General features: G+C 38.9%; 1 protein-coding gene and 1 pseudogene across 1 annotated transcript; both read right to left on the reverse strand.

The window, feature by feature from the left end:
- Positions 1-5,142: 5,142 nt before the first annotated feature.
- On the reverse strand, positions 5,143-8,661 carry LOC137953316 (probable thylakoidal processing peptidase 2, chloroplastic; annotated as a pseudogene).
- Positions 8,662-11,051: 2,390 nt separating this feature from the next.
- LOC137953515 (nuclear pore complex protein NUP58-like) lies at positions 11,052-16,300 on the reverse strand. The gene is made up of 6 exons (XM_068800940.1): positions 15,999-16,300; positions 14,961-15,075; positions 13,198-13,668; positions 11,946-12,630; positions 11,699-11,739; positions 11,052-11,547 (listed from the first exon to the last, which is right to left on the reverse strand). Exons 1-6 carry the CDS (start codon positions 16,232-16,234, stop codon positions 11,509-11,511), a joined length of 1,587 nt encoding a protein of 528 aa, XP_068657041.1. The 5' UTR covers positions 16,235-16,300; the 3' UTR covers positions 11,052-11,508.
- Positions 16,301-16,405: the final 105 nt, after the last annotated feature.

The raw sequence follows: 16,405 nt of genomic DNA on the forward strand, positions 1-16,405 counted from the left end.
CTTCTGCCGATCCCGAACAGTCCGGCGTCAATAAATTCGGAAAATCTGTCGACAGCTAAATCCTTCCCTCATGGCACCGAAAATGGCGGGCGGTGGTCGTCTTTTTTTTCTCACGGCACTGAACAGAGGTATTCTCCCTCACGGCACCGAACAGATGTATTCTCCCTCACGGCACCGAACAGAGCGGAAGACGGCCTTCGTCTTCCTCACGGCACAATCCAGTGGTTCTCCGAGGATAAAGGAGCGTCCGATTTGCTTCCTGAAAGCTCGGTGATAATCCGAAGGGCTCAGAGGCTGTCGTCTTCGTCGGCGTAATAAATTTTTTTTCTTCGGATTCTTCGGCAACGGCGCCGAACAGAGCTTCTCCTTCTCCGGCGACGGCGTCAAGAAGGCTTCTTCGGCGACGGCGCCGAGCTTCTTCTTTGCAAAACTCTTCTTCTCCATTTTTTTTTTTTTTAGGGCAGCGTCGTCGTTCTTTTTTTTTTTTTTTTCTCTTCCTTCTCGGCCAAGGCTAAATCTTCTTCTTCTTCTTCTTCTTTTTTTATTTTTATTTTATTTTCTCCTTCTCGGCAACGGCACGAACAGAGACGCAAAAAAAACTCCTCCTCTTTCGCAAGCCTCCACAGCAGCGTCTACTCCGTCTTTTGTTTTTCCTTCTTCGGCAACGACTAGCTTCTTCTGGGTTCGTTTTTTTTCTTTTTCTATATTTTTTTCTCCTCCAATCAGTCGTTCTGCATTTTTTTTTTTTGGAAATATTTTTTTTTCTCCTCCTTCTGGGCAACGTCTAAATCAAACGTTCGTCTTCCTTTTTTTTTGTACGAGAAAAAAATAAAACAAAAACGGACAAAAAAGATAGACAAACTTGATAAATCAAAACTATGATACCAACATATACAAACCATGTCAACCTGTGTTGATACCCGATACCAAATCTGGTAATCCCCAAGACCTTTCAAGTTTGGATGGAAACCGCGACCCGTTGCTTAGCAAAGCAATAACCTTGGTATAGTGAAGACACCATAAACAGGGATGGACAATCCGTTTGATAAGTCGATATTAAACGCTACAAGGAAATCCTTGATAAGTTTGAAAAATTCTTTCAAGAACTCAAGAAGAATAGCTTTCAATTTCAATTATGATCAAGGTTTTTTTAATCGTGGCTATCCTTGTGGGTCCCACAAAATCTCATGGTCGGTCCCACATTGTAGTTAAGTAAATCTTGCCCATGTCTTCACAGTGGGTCTCACAATATAACAGAGTAAAACCAACCTATGTTGGTGGGTCCCACTAACTTGTGACTCCATCGTGGGTCCCATCATATAACAATGTAAAACCAACCTTGGTTCGCATCACCATATCCCTTTTTCACGTACAACTTTCATACATCTAAGAGAAACTACCTAATAATGGGTCAACTTAAAAAAAAAAAATTTAACATTCTCCCACTTGACTTATTCAATATTTAATATGTACCATTCAATATTAATAAATCCTCAATTTTTCCATAAATATAATATTCTTATACCTAAACAAAAGAATTTAAATTACATGAATCATGATGATAAGTCTTTTAGAGTAAGTATTACCTTTCATGTATCACAATAAAATTTCTTTTGAACGAGAACCATATGTAACAAATTTCTTTATGATTGAACTTCCAAATAATCACAAATCACCAAAATTTAAGCATACATTGTCATTCTTTAAACTTCATGTATACAACTGAATAAGAGAAGACACATATGAAATTAATGGAGTTTTTCAATTGACAAAATACGATACAAACATAAAGGGTATCTCAATCACATCAAAACTACATAGTAGAACGAAGTTCCATATGATCAACATGTCCTTTATAAGCAATGGGTGGTAGACCTTTTGTCAAATGATCAACAATAATTAATCCAGTGCCAATGTGCACCACAACCATTTTGTTTGCTTTAACATGTTCTCAAATAGCTAAATGCTTAATATCAATATGTTTACTATAACCTCCGCTCTTATTGTTCTTAGCCAAAAACATTGTGGCGGAATTATCACAGTAAATTCTCAATGGCTTGGAAATTGTGTCATACTTGGTCGGCTGGAAATCATACATACTTAGAACAAATCATTGGTTACTCTCAAGACAAAATTTGGTATGCAAAATGCTTTAGCGTCTTGGTTGAAAAATGTTCTAAAGGACTTGGAAATCATACATACTTAGTCGGTCATGTTATATTGTGACAACCAAGTTGCTCTACACATCGCCTAGAATCCGATATTTCATGAGTGAACCTAGCACATTGAAATTGATTGTTACTTTATTTCATAAATTCGTCCCAATTTGAAGCATTATTTGATAAGTTGGTATTATTAACATACACTCCAACTTGAGGAGGAGTGTTGAAGATATGTTTCGAAGATAAGAAATTTGTGATTTGAATTTAAATGGGATAAACTCACTTATTTATTTATATATATATATATATATCAGAAAATAAGAATTTTATTACTTGGCTTGTACTCAAATTGTGGGAATTTAGACAGATAAAAGTTAAATATTTCTGTTGATGTCCGTATTGCAAAACTCCCTTCTTAATTTGTATTCTAGCTCTAGGGACATGGAAAGTGCTTCCTCTGTTTTTAAGATGATTAAGAAACCAGATTTAGTCTCAAGGAATTCATTCATAAAGGCAAGATGATTGAGAAACCGGATTTCGTCTCAAAGAATTCATTCATAAAAGCAACTTGCCATTTTGATTAGTCATGGCTGGACTGTGCACGGAGCAGCCCACCAAGGAACACACAACCCAGAAGAAAAAAATTAAATAAATAAAAATTGAACTGCTTGACGTATTTACGTCTCGATCACAAAATTTGAAGACAGAACGCATTGGGATGCAAGCATCGTTGAGGGCCTTCCAGCATCGGAGTAGAGAGGTTATTCGTGTCGAGATTTTTTTCCCGTACGAAGGAAGATATTATTTCTTTATCTTAAAAATCATGTAATCCATGTAATCGTGTAATCACTGTAATCTCACTCAACCATTCCATGTATAAATTATTATAATCTGTAAATCGGCTATTTAAGCATGACGATGTGAATACAATATATAACACAAAATTGAAGTCTTATTCTCAAGTTGGTATCAAATCAGGAGAATCTTTTTCCCATCACCGACGAACAGAGCAACAACTATGTCCCCTAGCCAAAGAACAAGATTGGTCTGCTTTGTAGTTGCCATGAACGAAGATGTTGGTTTAAAGCACCAGAATTTCCAAATGTCGATAAATGCACAACCGGCCCGAACGTCATCGACGACCGCACGACAAAATCGAAGACGCTCTGTCGTTACCCGTCGCCAAAGACTGTCCCGTATTAATCTCAATCGCCATAATTCAAAAACAGAACAAAATCTGCTCTGGCTCGCCGTGAGAGCACTGTTTAGAAGTGCTCTTGACGAAGAAGACGACGAACCACCGTCACCCTACTCTGGCAAACCTTTCGAACGTAGCCACCACTCGATTTTCCAGCAAACTGCTAGCCCGAACTAGAGCGTCGTCTCGCCGAAGAAGATGACGAGGTACGAGAGAAAATTTTCTACACCCGCCTCCTCGCGGCCACCACCACCAGAGTCTCTGCCGAAATCTGGCGGGACTCCTAAAAGCCACCTAAACCATAGCCGAACCACCCACCCAGCGAAGGAGGAGCACCACAGTGTCGTTTCACCGAAGAAGACGACAAGGTAAGGAAAATCTCTCCACGCTTGCTTCCTCGCGGCCACCACCACCACAGTCACAACCGAACTCCGACGGGACTCCCGAAAACCGTTGACGAACGACAGCCGAACCACCAATCCGGTGAAGGGGGAGCCGCACCATAGCATCGTCACACCAAAGAAGACGAAGGTGATCTTTTTTTTAAAACTTAGGTTACTGTTCATTTATCTTTCTGCCGAGCGAACCAAAATCCAAACTTGGTCAACCCAGTAGACCGGACCAAAATCCAAAACGGGTCAACCCAGCGGGAGATCAGACCATATTCGAACTGGGACCGAATCGAGACCAAAAAAAATTGCAATCTTATTCAGAAAGCGAACCGGACCGAAATTAGAGAACCAAACTGGGTCAACTCAGAGGTAGGAAGCGGACCATACAAATATTTTTGGGTGATTTTATTCTGATCATCACCGATCTTCTTGCATCATGTCCAAGGAATCAAAACAAGAGTGTATTTGTACTCATTGTAGTGAGACTGTGTTTACAAAGTCAAAATGCTATGAACTTATTGGATATCTACGATGGTGGGATCCTACTAAAGCGCCTCACAAATGGAAGGATGCATCGGTTTTAATTGCTACATTTGGTAAGGTTCTTAATACTTCTGCTCCTTGTAGAAATAATGAATGGATAATTGATTCTGGTGCTACTGATCATATGACCTTTGACAATCATTATGTTAAAATTATGAAACCATCTGAACATCATATCGTATTATAGCAAATGGTACTCCCTCTCACGTTATTGGAGAAGGTTCCATCACCTTCACAGAAAATCTGAGTCTTGATTTTGTATTAGTTGTTCGAGCCCTCAATCATAATTTATTATCAATGGCTCAAATAAATTGCATTCAGTATTGTATTGTGATTTTTTTGCATAACCGTTGTGTTTTCAAGAACATTACTTGAAAAATAATTGGTTATGGTACTACAAAGGGGAAACTCTATTACCTTGATTTGAATCCAGAGAGTTCTCATCAATTAGCTCAATCATTCTCCGTGAATAAATCTGTAGATTCTGAGATTTGGTTATAGTATAAAAGGTTGGATCGCTTATCATTTGGTTATTTGAAGAAATTGTTTCCAAAACTCTTTGTTAGATTATCTATTTCAGATTTTAAGTGTGAGGTATGTGAATTGGCTAAAAGCCATCGTGTTTCATATCAAATAAGCATGAATATGAGTCCAACAACCTTTATGATTATCCACTCTGATGTATGGGGTCCAGCAAATATAGCCTCTTTTAGTGATAAATGGTGGTTTGTTTCTTTTATTGATGATCACACTCATATGACTTGGATTGGCTTAATGAAATCAAAAAGTGAAATTAATTCATTCTTCAAACAATTTCACAAAATGATAGTAATTCGGTACCATTCTACAATATAAACTCTCCGCAGTAACAATGGTGGAGAATTTGTTAATCAAGGTTTGAAAGAATATATAAATGATTATGGTATTACACATCAAACTATATGTCTGTACACCCCTCAACAAAATTGGGTTGCAAAGCGAAAGAACATCCACCTTCTTGAGGTTGTTTGTGCTTCCTTGTTTGAAGCTTATATGTCGACTAGTTACAGGGGTGAAGCCATCACAACTGCAACTTATCTTATCAACTGAATACCCTCAAGTATCATACTCCCTTGAGTGTTCTTTATGAAACTATAAGTTCATCTATTGTGCTGAATCTGCCACCTAGAGTTTTTGGGTGTGTAGCATTTGTTCATCTCCATAACCCATTCAAAAATAAATTGGAACCCCGAGCTCTCAAGTGTGTCTTTGTTAGTTATGCTTAACATAAAAAAGGTTATTGCTATTACCATCCTTCCTCTCTCAAATTGTATTTCAGTATTTATGTGGTATTTCACAAAGATAACATGTATTATTCTACTCCCAAATCTTCAATTCAGGGGTTAAACAGGATTGAAGTGCATACCCTTAATCATCATTGCGATATTTTGGATACTACAAGTGGTAAGTATTCAAATTACAATAGTGAACATCAAAATGATATAAATGAGCATGATTCACATGATGGAGACAGACAAGACCAAATAGAAATGATACAAACAGAGTCTCAGCCAACATCTTCCCCCCTTCATAATTTACCAATGGATCAATTGTTTTCTGAGTCCGAGTCCATGTCTGAGCCTCAGGTAAATTCCGAAACTCAACTAAGAGTACTACCTCATCGAACCACAAGAGGAAAACCTAGAGTCAATTATGAACTTCTTCTCACCTCTAAATCTCAATATCACATGCATAATTTTGTATATTATCATAGATTGTTAAAGGCAAAAGAAATATTTGGAATCAATTATCTGCTATATCTATTCCTAATAGTGTGCAGGAAGCCTTGAAAGATCATAAGTAGAAAGAAGCTATGAATGAATAAATAAGGTCCCTCCATAAGAATTCAACATGGGAAGTGGTTGACTTATCTGTAAGAAAGACACTAGTCGGATGTAGGTGGGTATTTACTATTAAATATAAAGCTGATGGCACCATTGAAAAGTTCAAAACAAAGTTTGTTACCAAAGGATTGATGGAGACATTTGCACTAGTGGCCAAAATCAATGGCCCTTATATCAGTTTGATGTTAAAAATGCATTTTTGCACAGAGATCTCCAAGAAAAAGTTTATATGAAATTACCTCATGGATGTATTATGCAAACCAAAAGACACAAACAAGTATGTAAATTGAGGAAATCCTTATATGGTTTGAAGCAATCCCTGAGGGTGTGATTTGGAAGCTTTACAAATTTTATAAAATCTATCGGATACAACCAAAACAACTCAGATTATACTCACTTACTGAAATCTAATAAGGAAACCATCACAACTCTTATTGTGTATGTTGATGATATGATAGTAACTGGGAATGATCCAGAAGCATTGCAAAGTCATCTTGCGAGAGAGTTCAAAATGACAAGTCTTCGCTACTTAAAATATTTTCTTGGTATTGAAATATCAAGATCAAAGGAAGAAATTTTTCTATCTCAACGAAAATATGTTTTGGACTTGTTGAAGGAAACTATTATGACAACATGTAATCCAGTGAGTACTCCCATGGAAGATCCTTGTTATTAGAGACTAGTTGGGAGGTTAATGTATATTGCACATATCAGAACAAATTTAGCTTATGTACTAAGTATGGTTAATCAATTTATGCACTCTCCAAGTGAAAAACATATGAATACCGTCAACCATATCTTGACTATTTGAAATTATCTCCTGGAAAATAAATTTTATTTAAAAAGGGAGGCAACTTGAAAATTGAAGGTTATACCGATGCTGATTGGGTTGGGTCAATAGAAGATCGACGATCTATGTCTGGATATTTTACATTTGTAGATAGAAATTTGGTCACTTGAAGAAGTAAGAAACAAGAGACAATGGCTAGATCATCAACTGAAACTGAATACAGGAGAATGACCAAGGTAATATGTGAATTATTATGGATAAAAAATTTGATACAAGAACTATACGTTGAACAGACAATTCCTATGAAATTATACTATGATAGTAAGACAACATGTGATATTGTCCACAACCCAATTCAACATGATAGAACTAAACACGTTGCACTTGATAAACATTTTATCAAGAAAAAACTAGAAACAAAAATCATACCTGAAGAATAGAAGGAGCTCTGAAAACAACTATGTGAGTAACATCTGGGCTTTTAAAGAAATATGAAACCTGTAATTCTCAGAGAAAATACAAATGTTAGAGACATCCAAACGACATTCCAGCAGTCTTCAGACCAAACTAAAAGCCAGTATGCCACAAACAGAAACGGTTTTATGATCCCATAAATAAATATTAGACAAAACAAATAAATAAAGGCAAAGACACGGAATCCAGGTTTAGAAACAATGTAAGTTTACCCTCTCTGCTAAAATTCGATCCCCAATGGAATGGACCTTGGCTCCGCCAAGAAAGATTTAAACAGCAATGAAACAGTGACAGCGGTAAAAGCCGTCTTTACATCATCCGAGCTGATATTCACCCATCGAGAAAGCCATTTACTCCCTCCATCTTTCTTCCGCTCTGGTTTTCCCGGACAGGTTCTGCAACTTCTATCGGGTATATTATTAGGAGAACTCGTAGCAGTTCCCCCTTTATCGACCACAGTACTAACAGAATACTGAAAGAACTCATTACACGGGAGCCACTTCGTCCCCTGGAAGAAGGGAAGCAGCCAAGATGGCTTAAGACTAAGCATCGAAGAAGAGGAAGCGCCAAAAATCCCCAATACCAGCAGCCCCAGACAAAATCACCGAAGACTTCATCATAGACAGCACCCCAACCATCGCAGGCGCTGTTAAATTCTCAGCCAGATCGCCACAGCAAAACGAATTATTCGACGCCGCTGACGACCTACCACAATTCCTGGACCGAGATTTGTAGAAATCGGCCTGAAATTGATTCTTTGACGAATCGAGCTCATGCTTGTTGCCAGAGAACGTAACACGAGATCGCGCGCCGCCGCTACAGCATTCATGGAAGAACCTGCAACTTCCTGCCCTAATTCCGGCCGAGGCAGCAATGTTCTGAGCGAGGTAGCCGGAATAGGTGACGGTGATTCTGATCGCCATACTTGCAACTCTAATTAAAGGACGAAGGATTGGAAACAGAGTTTTTGATCCCGACGGATCAGCGTTCAGAGGAGAGCCATTCCCGCTGATTGCAGCTTTGAAACGACTGACCGATCGGTCTTCTACATAAAGAAAGATTCAGAGACGAGTATTGTGAAGAGAGAAAATGTTCAAAACTGGATCAGAAGTCACCGGGGGCTCTAAGAGCTCCGAGCTAGTAGGGTAAGGTCCGCCGCCCCGCGGCTTTTTTTATTTCTCCTAGCAAGTGCTGAGAGAAGAGGCGAAAGCGAGGAGAATGGAAAGAATCGCGAATGAGGTCGAATCGATCCCGCATCTCCAATTTATGACTGCGCTGCCGGGTTAGAAAGGAGAAGATGCCTCTTGTTTGAGGAATATTTACGTCCGTACCCTCGTTTTCTTGGGGTTTTTTACTCAAGATTTACTGTTTGCATCGGGTAAAACATGTACAACATTAAAGAATCCGAGATCATTTGAAAACGAATCAAGATCGAAGGAATTTATAGAACTTGGCAAACTGTTGATCGATGGTCCAAATAATAGTTTTGATCAAAATTGGGATCAATTATTGAGATCAAAGCCTAATTGGTGGTCATGATAGATCGATAGCACAGGGCACTGACTAAGGTCAAATCAAAGAGGAACGCCACCTTACTTATAGCTAAGCTCCACCCAAGCAAGAGGGTTGACACATGGGCATCACAGTAAAGCTCCCCCCAAGCAATAAAAGCAATAAAAGTGATATATGGGTTACACATGGCTTCGTAGGAAGGCGTCTCCTACAAATAAAATGTGAGGCTATCAAAGTAAAATGTCACTCTAACTCTAGTAGAAAGAAAAACAAATCATGCCACTCGTTACTCTCTCTGTTTCCTGTATGTATACATAGTCAAAGGGAGAAAGAGAATACGGGGAAAAAGTTGTAAATAGTTTTTTGGAAGGACTTTTGGAAGAACTTAGGAGAGAGAAAAATTGTTTGAGAGAGAAAATTATTAGAGAATTTCTTTGAGTTTTAAGTGTGTTGGAACTCTATTCAATGGAAAAGAAAAAGTTCAAATTGTGCTCTCGACACTTTAAATATCAAATTAGCTTGAATCAAAGTTACCATCAGATGACTCGAGCAAAAACACTTGAGGAGCAGATACTTATACGGGCGACTTGATCTTCAGATGATGGATCAAAGGCTACTCCCAATTAAAGCTACAAGGCACATGCAAGCTAGTCCCACCAAAAAACAAAAAAAGGTGTTTTGAGCCTTGTCTATCTACTCGACGGACGAAGTCTTGAAGCGGGCATGAATAGACATGAAATTTTAACAATTAAAATTAAGACTCCAATCAATGGTCCAGATCAACGACGATTGAACAATAGAAGTTTAGTTAAATAGATTATCGATGGTCCAAATCATAGTTTTGATCAAAATCATGATCAATTATTGAGATCAAGGTCCAAATCATAGTTTTGATCAAAATCATGATCAATTATTGAGATCAAGGCCCGATGGTCACGACAAAATCAATTGCATTAGGCAATGACTAAAATCAACTCAAAGAGGAACGCTACCTAATCTCTACATAAGTGCCACCCAAGCAAGAGAAACAACACATGGGCATTGCAACAAATCTCCACCCAAACAAGAGAAGTGAAACACGCACCACATGTAACGTCGTAGGACGGCTCCACCTAAAAGAAAAATGTGACTTTATCAAAGTAAGTTGTCACACTTATGGAAAGAAGAACAAGTCATCCACTTGTCTTCTTCTCCTTTCATGTGTAGGGGTTGGCACGGGTCAAGTTGCGGATGAGTTTTCTAAAACCCAAACCTAAACTTGAAATTCAATCCCAAAAGAAATACAAAAAAACCCGAAATATCAAACCCAACCCTGACATGATCACCATCCCCACAAGCCTGTCCCCAACCCTATACTGTAAACTAGATTTAAACCCGGCCTAGCCTCGCCCCATCCCCAACTTGTCCCTACCCTTTTTATCCCCATATCATCCCCATAGGTCACAATTGGGAAACCCACTCCCAACCTGAAACCTGATGGTTTTTTTTTTCTCCGTCCCCAACCCATAGGGAGAAAATAAAAACTTAGGGTTTTTGGGTTTGGTTGGGTCAGGTTCTCCATGAAACCTAACCCAATGCCCACCCCTATTCATATGTACCCAATAAAGAGGAGAAGGAGAAAACAAATGGGCTGGTTAAATTATTTCCACCACCCAATAAACACAAGAACTGAGGGGGGAAAGATTATTTAAGAGAGGAAGTTACTAGAAATTTTTTCCAAGTTATAATTTTGGCGGAACTCCATAGAAAAAAAAAAAACGCATATTATTCCCAACACCTTAAGTCTCAAAGCAACTTGTAGCCTTGTCGAATTTGTAACAACGAATAATCTTCTTTTTTACTATACTTGGAACCACTACACATGATATGAGATCAAATCTTTTCATCTGATTGCATAATAAAGGGTATATTTCCATTGGATTAAGCAAAGCTCAAATCAAATGACAAAAGCAGCAGTTAGACTAACATAACTTGAACGATTGTAATTTTCTTGTTGTTGTACTGACTATCATGCAACTATCCCAACCAAATCCTTTCTTCATTCAATACTGACCTAATAAATTTTCAAAAAAAACTCAGATTGACTCCGTAAAATGTACTTGCCTTTATAATGGTTGAAGGGCCTCATGCGAAGAGAAGCATTCCGCACCCTCAGGTAGAAATGGATTAGAGAATTCCAAAATGAGCTCAGACAAGGGAGATGAATGAGTGACTCAGCAAGAGCAATCATTTTACAAGTTCAAAAGCTACATCATTTGTCCTTTGAACACCTTTCCTACTTACAGAAATTGCTTCAATGCTCGGAAACATCTCTGTAAAAAACTGAAAATGAGTATTATAGAAATGATACAGATTAGGCGCATGAAGTGGTCAAAGGTGGGGGGGTTAATCACTCCAGGCATTGGAGGCATTTGTGAATGTTGCAGCATTACCGTGCTGAGAAAATAGTAGCATGCAATAGAATATGGGTCATTTCGCAGGGGCCGGAAAATCTAAAGACGTAATCATGTTTCAGTTGCTACTAGAAATCTCTTTCTGATAAACTATGCAGAGATTACCGCCTAGCTGTCCGGGACTTGGCCTTTGAAGATTTCTGATATGCAAACATGAAACAAGTATCAGTAGACAAACAACATAAAAAACCATTTATATGTCCATGCATATTTTGTTCAATCCACAGAATCCTTCGTTTCATAATTCATCTTGATTAAATTAGAAAATCTCAAGTTTATGGTTTTACTTACAGATGCAGCCCCAAAGCTTGCTCCTGACCCTGTGGCACCACCTAAGACAAGAAGAAAGTGGTTGTCACAAAATCAAAGAAGACTTACAGAAGGCAACTGCTCTTCCCAAAATAAGACTAAGCATCTTTTCACACATGTTGCTGACACATCGTGACCTCATGCAGTTTGAACGTGCACAGAGTCGTGCATATACATGCAACAGTGCAAAGCTTAAGATATGAAATGCAATCAAGCAGCTAAAGCATACCTGATGCAAACGGTGTAGAGAAAAGAGAAGAGCCTCCAATGGCAGGAGTTGAAGAGAAAGATGGTGTGCTTGCTCCAAATAATGATGGCGTTTGTACAGAACCATACAAGGATGTTGAAGCGGATCCCAAAACCGAAGGCTGAGGTGCAAAGCTAGGTGTCCCAAACAAGGATGATGTAGGAGCAGATGCAGGTGGCGTTGAAAAGAGAGGAGATGATGAGGCAGTCAGCAAAGGAGTTTGTACAGAACCATATAAGGATGTTGAGGCAGATCCCAAAACCGAAGGCTGAGGTGAAAAGCTAGGTGTCCCAAACAAGGATGATGTAGGAGCAGATGCAGATGGCGTTGAAAAGAGAGGTGATGATGAGACAGTCAGCAAAGGAGCTGATGATGATGGTGTACCAAACATAGAAAAACCACTCCCTGTTGAAGCAACAGGTGCTCCTATTGATGGTTGTGGAACAGCTGTAGTAACTTGAGATGAGCTGGCAAACGGACTCGCAACTTGAGTGGGCAGTTGTGCAGGTAAATGCAAGGTTGGATGTACTCTGCGAGCAGCTGCTTCCTGTTTAGCTGTCTCTCGCCGGTCAGCTTCAAGAAACGGATTGTTTGCATCACCCCGGTGCTTTTGATCTGCAAGATAAGCTGTTTTCATGGACTCGATATACTGATGAAGATTCTCCACCTGTTGAAGGAAATTAAGGAAAGAAGTTAACCATAAGCTCAAGCATCAATATCATAAGGCGCATATCTTCATTGTCACAGACCCACCTACCAACACAAGCACGCATGGAAATGCCAACATGCAAACACCAAACTAAGGCATGATATCTTCATAGTCTCAGACCTAGCCACCCACCTACACAGTTGCACAAAAACCAAGACCGGTTGACTTTTTGTTCTGCCAGTGAATCATACCTAAATACCTCATAAATACAAGCAATCATCTGGTAGACAGCCACAAAAATTCACTCTAGGATGATGTATGCAAATAATGACAAACAGACTACCATCTGGAATTTGTCATTAACCTTTGTAATTTTAGCACACCAGGAGGTAATAGTTGTTAACAGATGTCGATAAATTTGTTAAGTATGTTGCATGACACTAAGTGCTTCAACAGACTATGGTCCACGTCAACTTTTGGGTTTAATACCGTTCACTATACCATGAGCCGGCATTTGACATGCAACAATTTAAAGAAAGCCTGGGAATCACTGAAGCACAGAAAAACATGTAGATAGGACCTTACTTTTGCAGCCACATGAATGAAGAAATCATGCACATTGGACATAACTTTCGGAAGAGACTGCAACAATGATGAATCAGCCCGTGAAGAGCCCCCATCACCATTTGAGAGAAGAAGTTGCTCCAACTCTTCAATCCACTGCCGACATTCACCAAGATACTTCTCAAACCTTGAAACAGTCTGCTCTAGGAAAGGGGATGGCCTCTTAGGGTTTCCAGAATAGAAATCAAAAACTGCTGCTATTGAGGTAGACATAGGCTGACTGGTTGGAGTAGAAACTATAGCTCCAGATGACATCTGAGCTGTGGAGGCAAGATTTGAAGTTGGGTTGCCTGAATGAATAAACCTTGGCCGAAGTATCATAAATGAACGAACTGCAATCTCAGTGTTCCTCATCATGTCCTTTACAACTGCCATAAGCTCTTGCAACAAAACTTTCTCTTTCTCCATTGCTGTACCGACTCCCCCAAGTTCCTGCACACAAATATGCATATCAGCTGCAAAGCCAACATGAACAGAAAGCTCTCTAGAAGAGGAAAAATTGTAGTCAAAATTCTAAACAGGAAATTCTACTGCAATGAAGCAAAAACTATTTTTTCCCTCTTAGATATGTAATAAAAACTCTCTCCACAAACAACTTATGTACAGGCAAAAAAGACCCCGCTAGTGGTTAATACTAGCTAATGATCTCATGGATGAGGCTGTTGACATTGGTTCAAGTCCAGCTCAAGATGACTAGCTGAAGTTAGGAGGCCATATCTAACAAATAACCCCAGGTTGTCTAAACAATAACAAATGTAAGACACTTCACTGACCATCAACTCATTTAAAACGGCAGAACAACCTCCTTGAGATGCTCACACACATGCAAAAGCTAAACATATTCAGGCCCTTTAGAAAAAAAGATCTTTAAAACTTTCTTTCTTAGGAAAATGGCACATTTCATTAAAACCCAAAGGCAAACAGGAAAAAAACAAAAAGAGGGGTCTTGAACGATGAGAGATTAGTGGGTAACCCCTTTCATAGCAAGTGAAACTGCCAAACAATTGGCAGATATCAGAACATGATTCCAGGAACAAACAATATTCTCAGCTACGTGAATGGCTTTCTACCCTCCACCAAGGAACAAAGGAAAATGATTGCAACAAATAGGTTTTCAGCCAGCCAAAAGCTTTTCCACACTCAAGAATGAATGGGGTTCAAATAGTCAACACCAGCACCATTCGGGAGATCCAAACTAATCAGGATGAAGAGAGATCTTTAATTAAAAATTAATATCATACATGATTCGATTTTTTTTGAAAACAATACAAGATAGAAAAGGTAACCTAACCAAAATTAAATGAGAAAGAAGAACTGTCCTATACCTAATATGAACAGGAATAAATTCTCAACACAGCATAAATTTGGTGTACAAGATTTTGTATACGTTACTTGTTATTCAAAAACATCATAAAAAAAAAATTAAAGAAAAACTTTGACAACTCCATATTCTGATTCACATGCAAACTTTTCAGATATTCGGCTATAATATAGGAAACTCAGATCCATTTTCCAAAATTTCAGGTCAAGTCTTTCTGCATATTCATATGTCAATTTACAGTCCGGAATCTGAGAGAGAGAGAGTCAAATACGTTGATACTTAGAGCAGCTACAGTTTCCAAAGTTGTAATACCATTCCATAAGAACATAGATAAAAATACTGAATTTTCAAGTGCAAAAGCACCAAAAATATTCTGGACTGAAGGGAGTGAGAAGGATTAAACCTGCACAATATTACTGGCATCAAGCTCAAACCCATCATTGGTAACAGAGGAATCATATAGTCGGCTGCATTGATCCAACCTCTGGCTCTCATCCCTATACTCCAAAATCCGCTCCCTACACAAGGTCATGTTCTCCATGTCATGGTTATGGTAATGTCATGTAAATGACTTGATGCATAAACTCTGGTAAACTCTAACTTGCTAGACATAAAATGAAATCTTAAATTGAAGCATTGCAAATACTGCAAACTGAAACTAATCAACCAAAAAAAGGTGACACAAGTTTTTCAATCATGGGTTGAATCTCATACATTGAGCAGGTAAAAGATTTGCTGTGGGATAAAGTGACAGAAAATGGAATCAATCAAAAGGTGGTTTGATCTTATCGTACAAGCTTTGAGAACAACTTGTCTCAGTTAACCTACAACGTCTGCTGATTAATAAGGCCACTAGTGCACCTGATAACCATTGGTAAAGATTGCAGTTCCACACGGATTCAAGAAGTTCGATTCTGCAGCTGAGACGAAAAAAAAAAAAAAAAAAAAAAACAAAGAAAAACAACTTATTCGACACGCAAAGAACTCTTTTGAGATACGTATTGGCCGTTCGGTTGCTGTCCAGTCCTCACATGCTCAAAAATTCTCTCTAGCCAACGAGAAGAGTTCAATTTGGGGATCGAGAAAAAAAAAAAAAAAAAGTTTACTCAACAAGCTTAGAACTTCGCGAGATACGTAAAAGTCATCCGATTGCGTTTTTGCTTCTAGCGGCAACTAAAAGAATGCTTACAAGTAGTTCGCACAGCAATCGAATAATGCGTCTCGACAGGTTAAGCTAGTTATTTCTACCAAACTTTCCACTCTAACCACTTAAATTCTCACATTTTCCCCAAAAGCAAGGGAAGTAAACAAAAGGAGAAAAGAAAAATAAATAGAACCAGTTACCCGCACAAAAAAGCGAATTTCATGATTCTATCCTGCATCAATGCATAAATTCAGCAGCATAAAGCAACAAAAAGACAAGGAAAGGACAATGCCATACTCGATCTGGAGGAGAATCTTCAGGGAGTCCGGATGAAGATCAGACCATTTCGTGTTATAGTGCGCAGGAGACTTGTCACTAGTGAACAAGTAAAATTGTTGCTGCTGCAGTTGTTGTTGCGGCTGTTGTTGCTGAAGCTGCTGCTGTTGGATAAATGGAGACGACTGGGGTGGGGTCTGAAAAAGCGACTGCTGTTGTTGCGGCTGCGGCGTAGGAGCGAAGAAAGAGAAGGCCATTTTTCCGCTCTCCCGCTCTCCGGATCTTCACTCCTTCAGTATCTTCGAAATCATGGGCTTCGGAGAGACATTTGAATTCGCTCCTGGACAAGAGAAGTCCCTCCAAAATTTAAGCAAATCCCTCCATTTTGTGTGCAACTCGAACGAACCCTCTCTAAACCCTAGCAACAA

This window comes from Aristolochia californica, unplaced genomic scaffold (genome assembly GCF_029961685.1).
Source record: "Aristolochia californica isolate CCGP_79_NKW_82.1479 unplaced genomic scaffold, dmAriCali1.0.hap1 SCAF_16, whole genome shotgun sequence".
In the NCBI taxonomy this organism is placed as follows: domain Eukaryota; kingdom Viridiplantae; phylum Streptophyta; class Magnoliopsida; order Piperales; family Aristolochiaceae; genus Aristolochia; species Aristolochia californica.

Coding starts and splice junctions, on each gene's coding strand:
- LOC137953515 (XM_068800940.1), bottom strand. CDS start 16,234: ATGGCCTTCTCTTTCTTCGCTCCTACGCCGCAGCCGCAACAACAGCAG. Junction 15,076..15,998: donor AAGATTCTCCTCCAGATCGA/GTATGGCATTGT, acceptor GACCTTGTGTAG/GGAGCGGATTTTGGAGTATA. Junction 12,631..13,197: donor TCATTCATGTGGCTGCAAAA/GTAAGGTCCTAT, acceptor TTCCTTCAACAG/GTGGAGAATCTTCATCAGTA.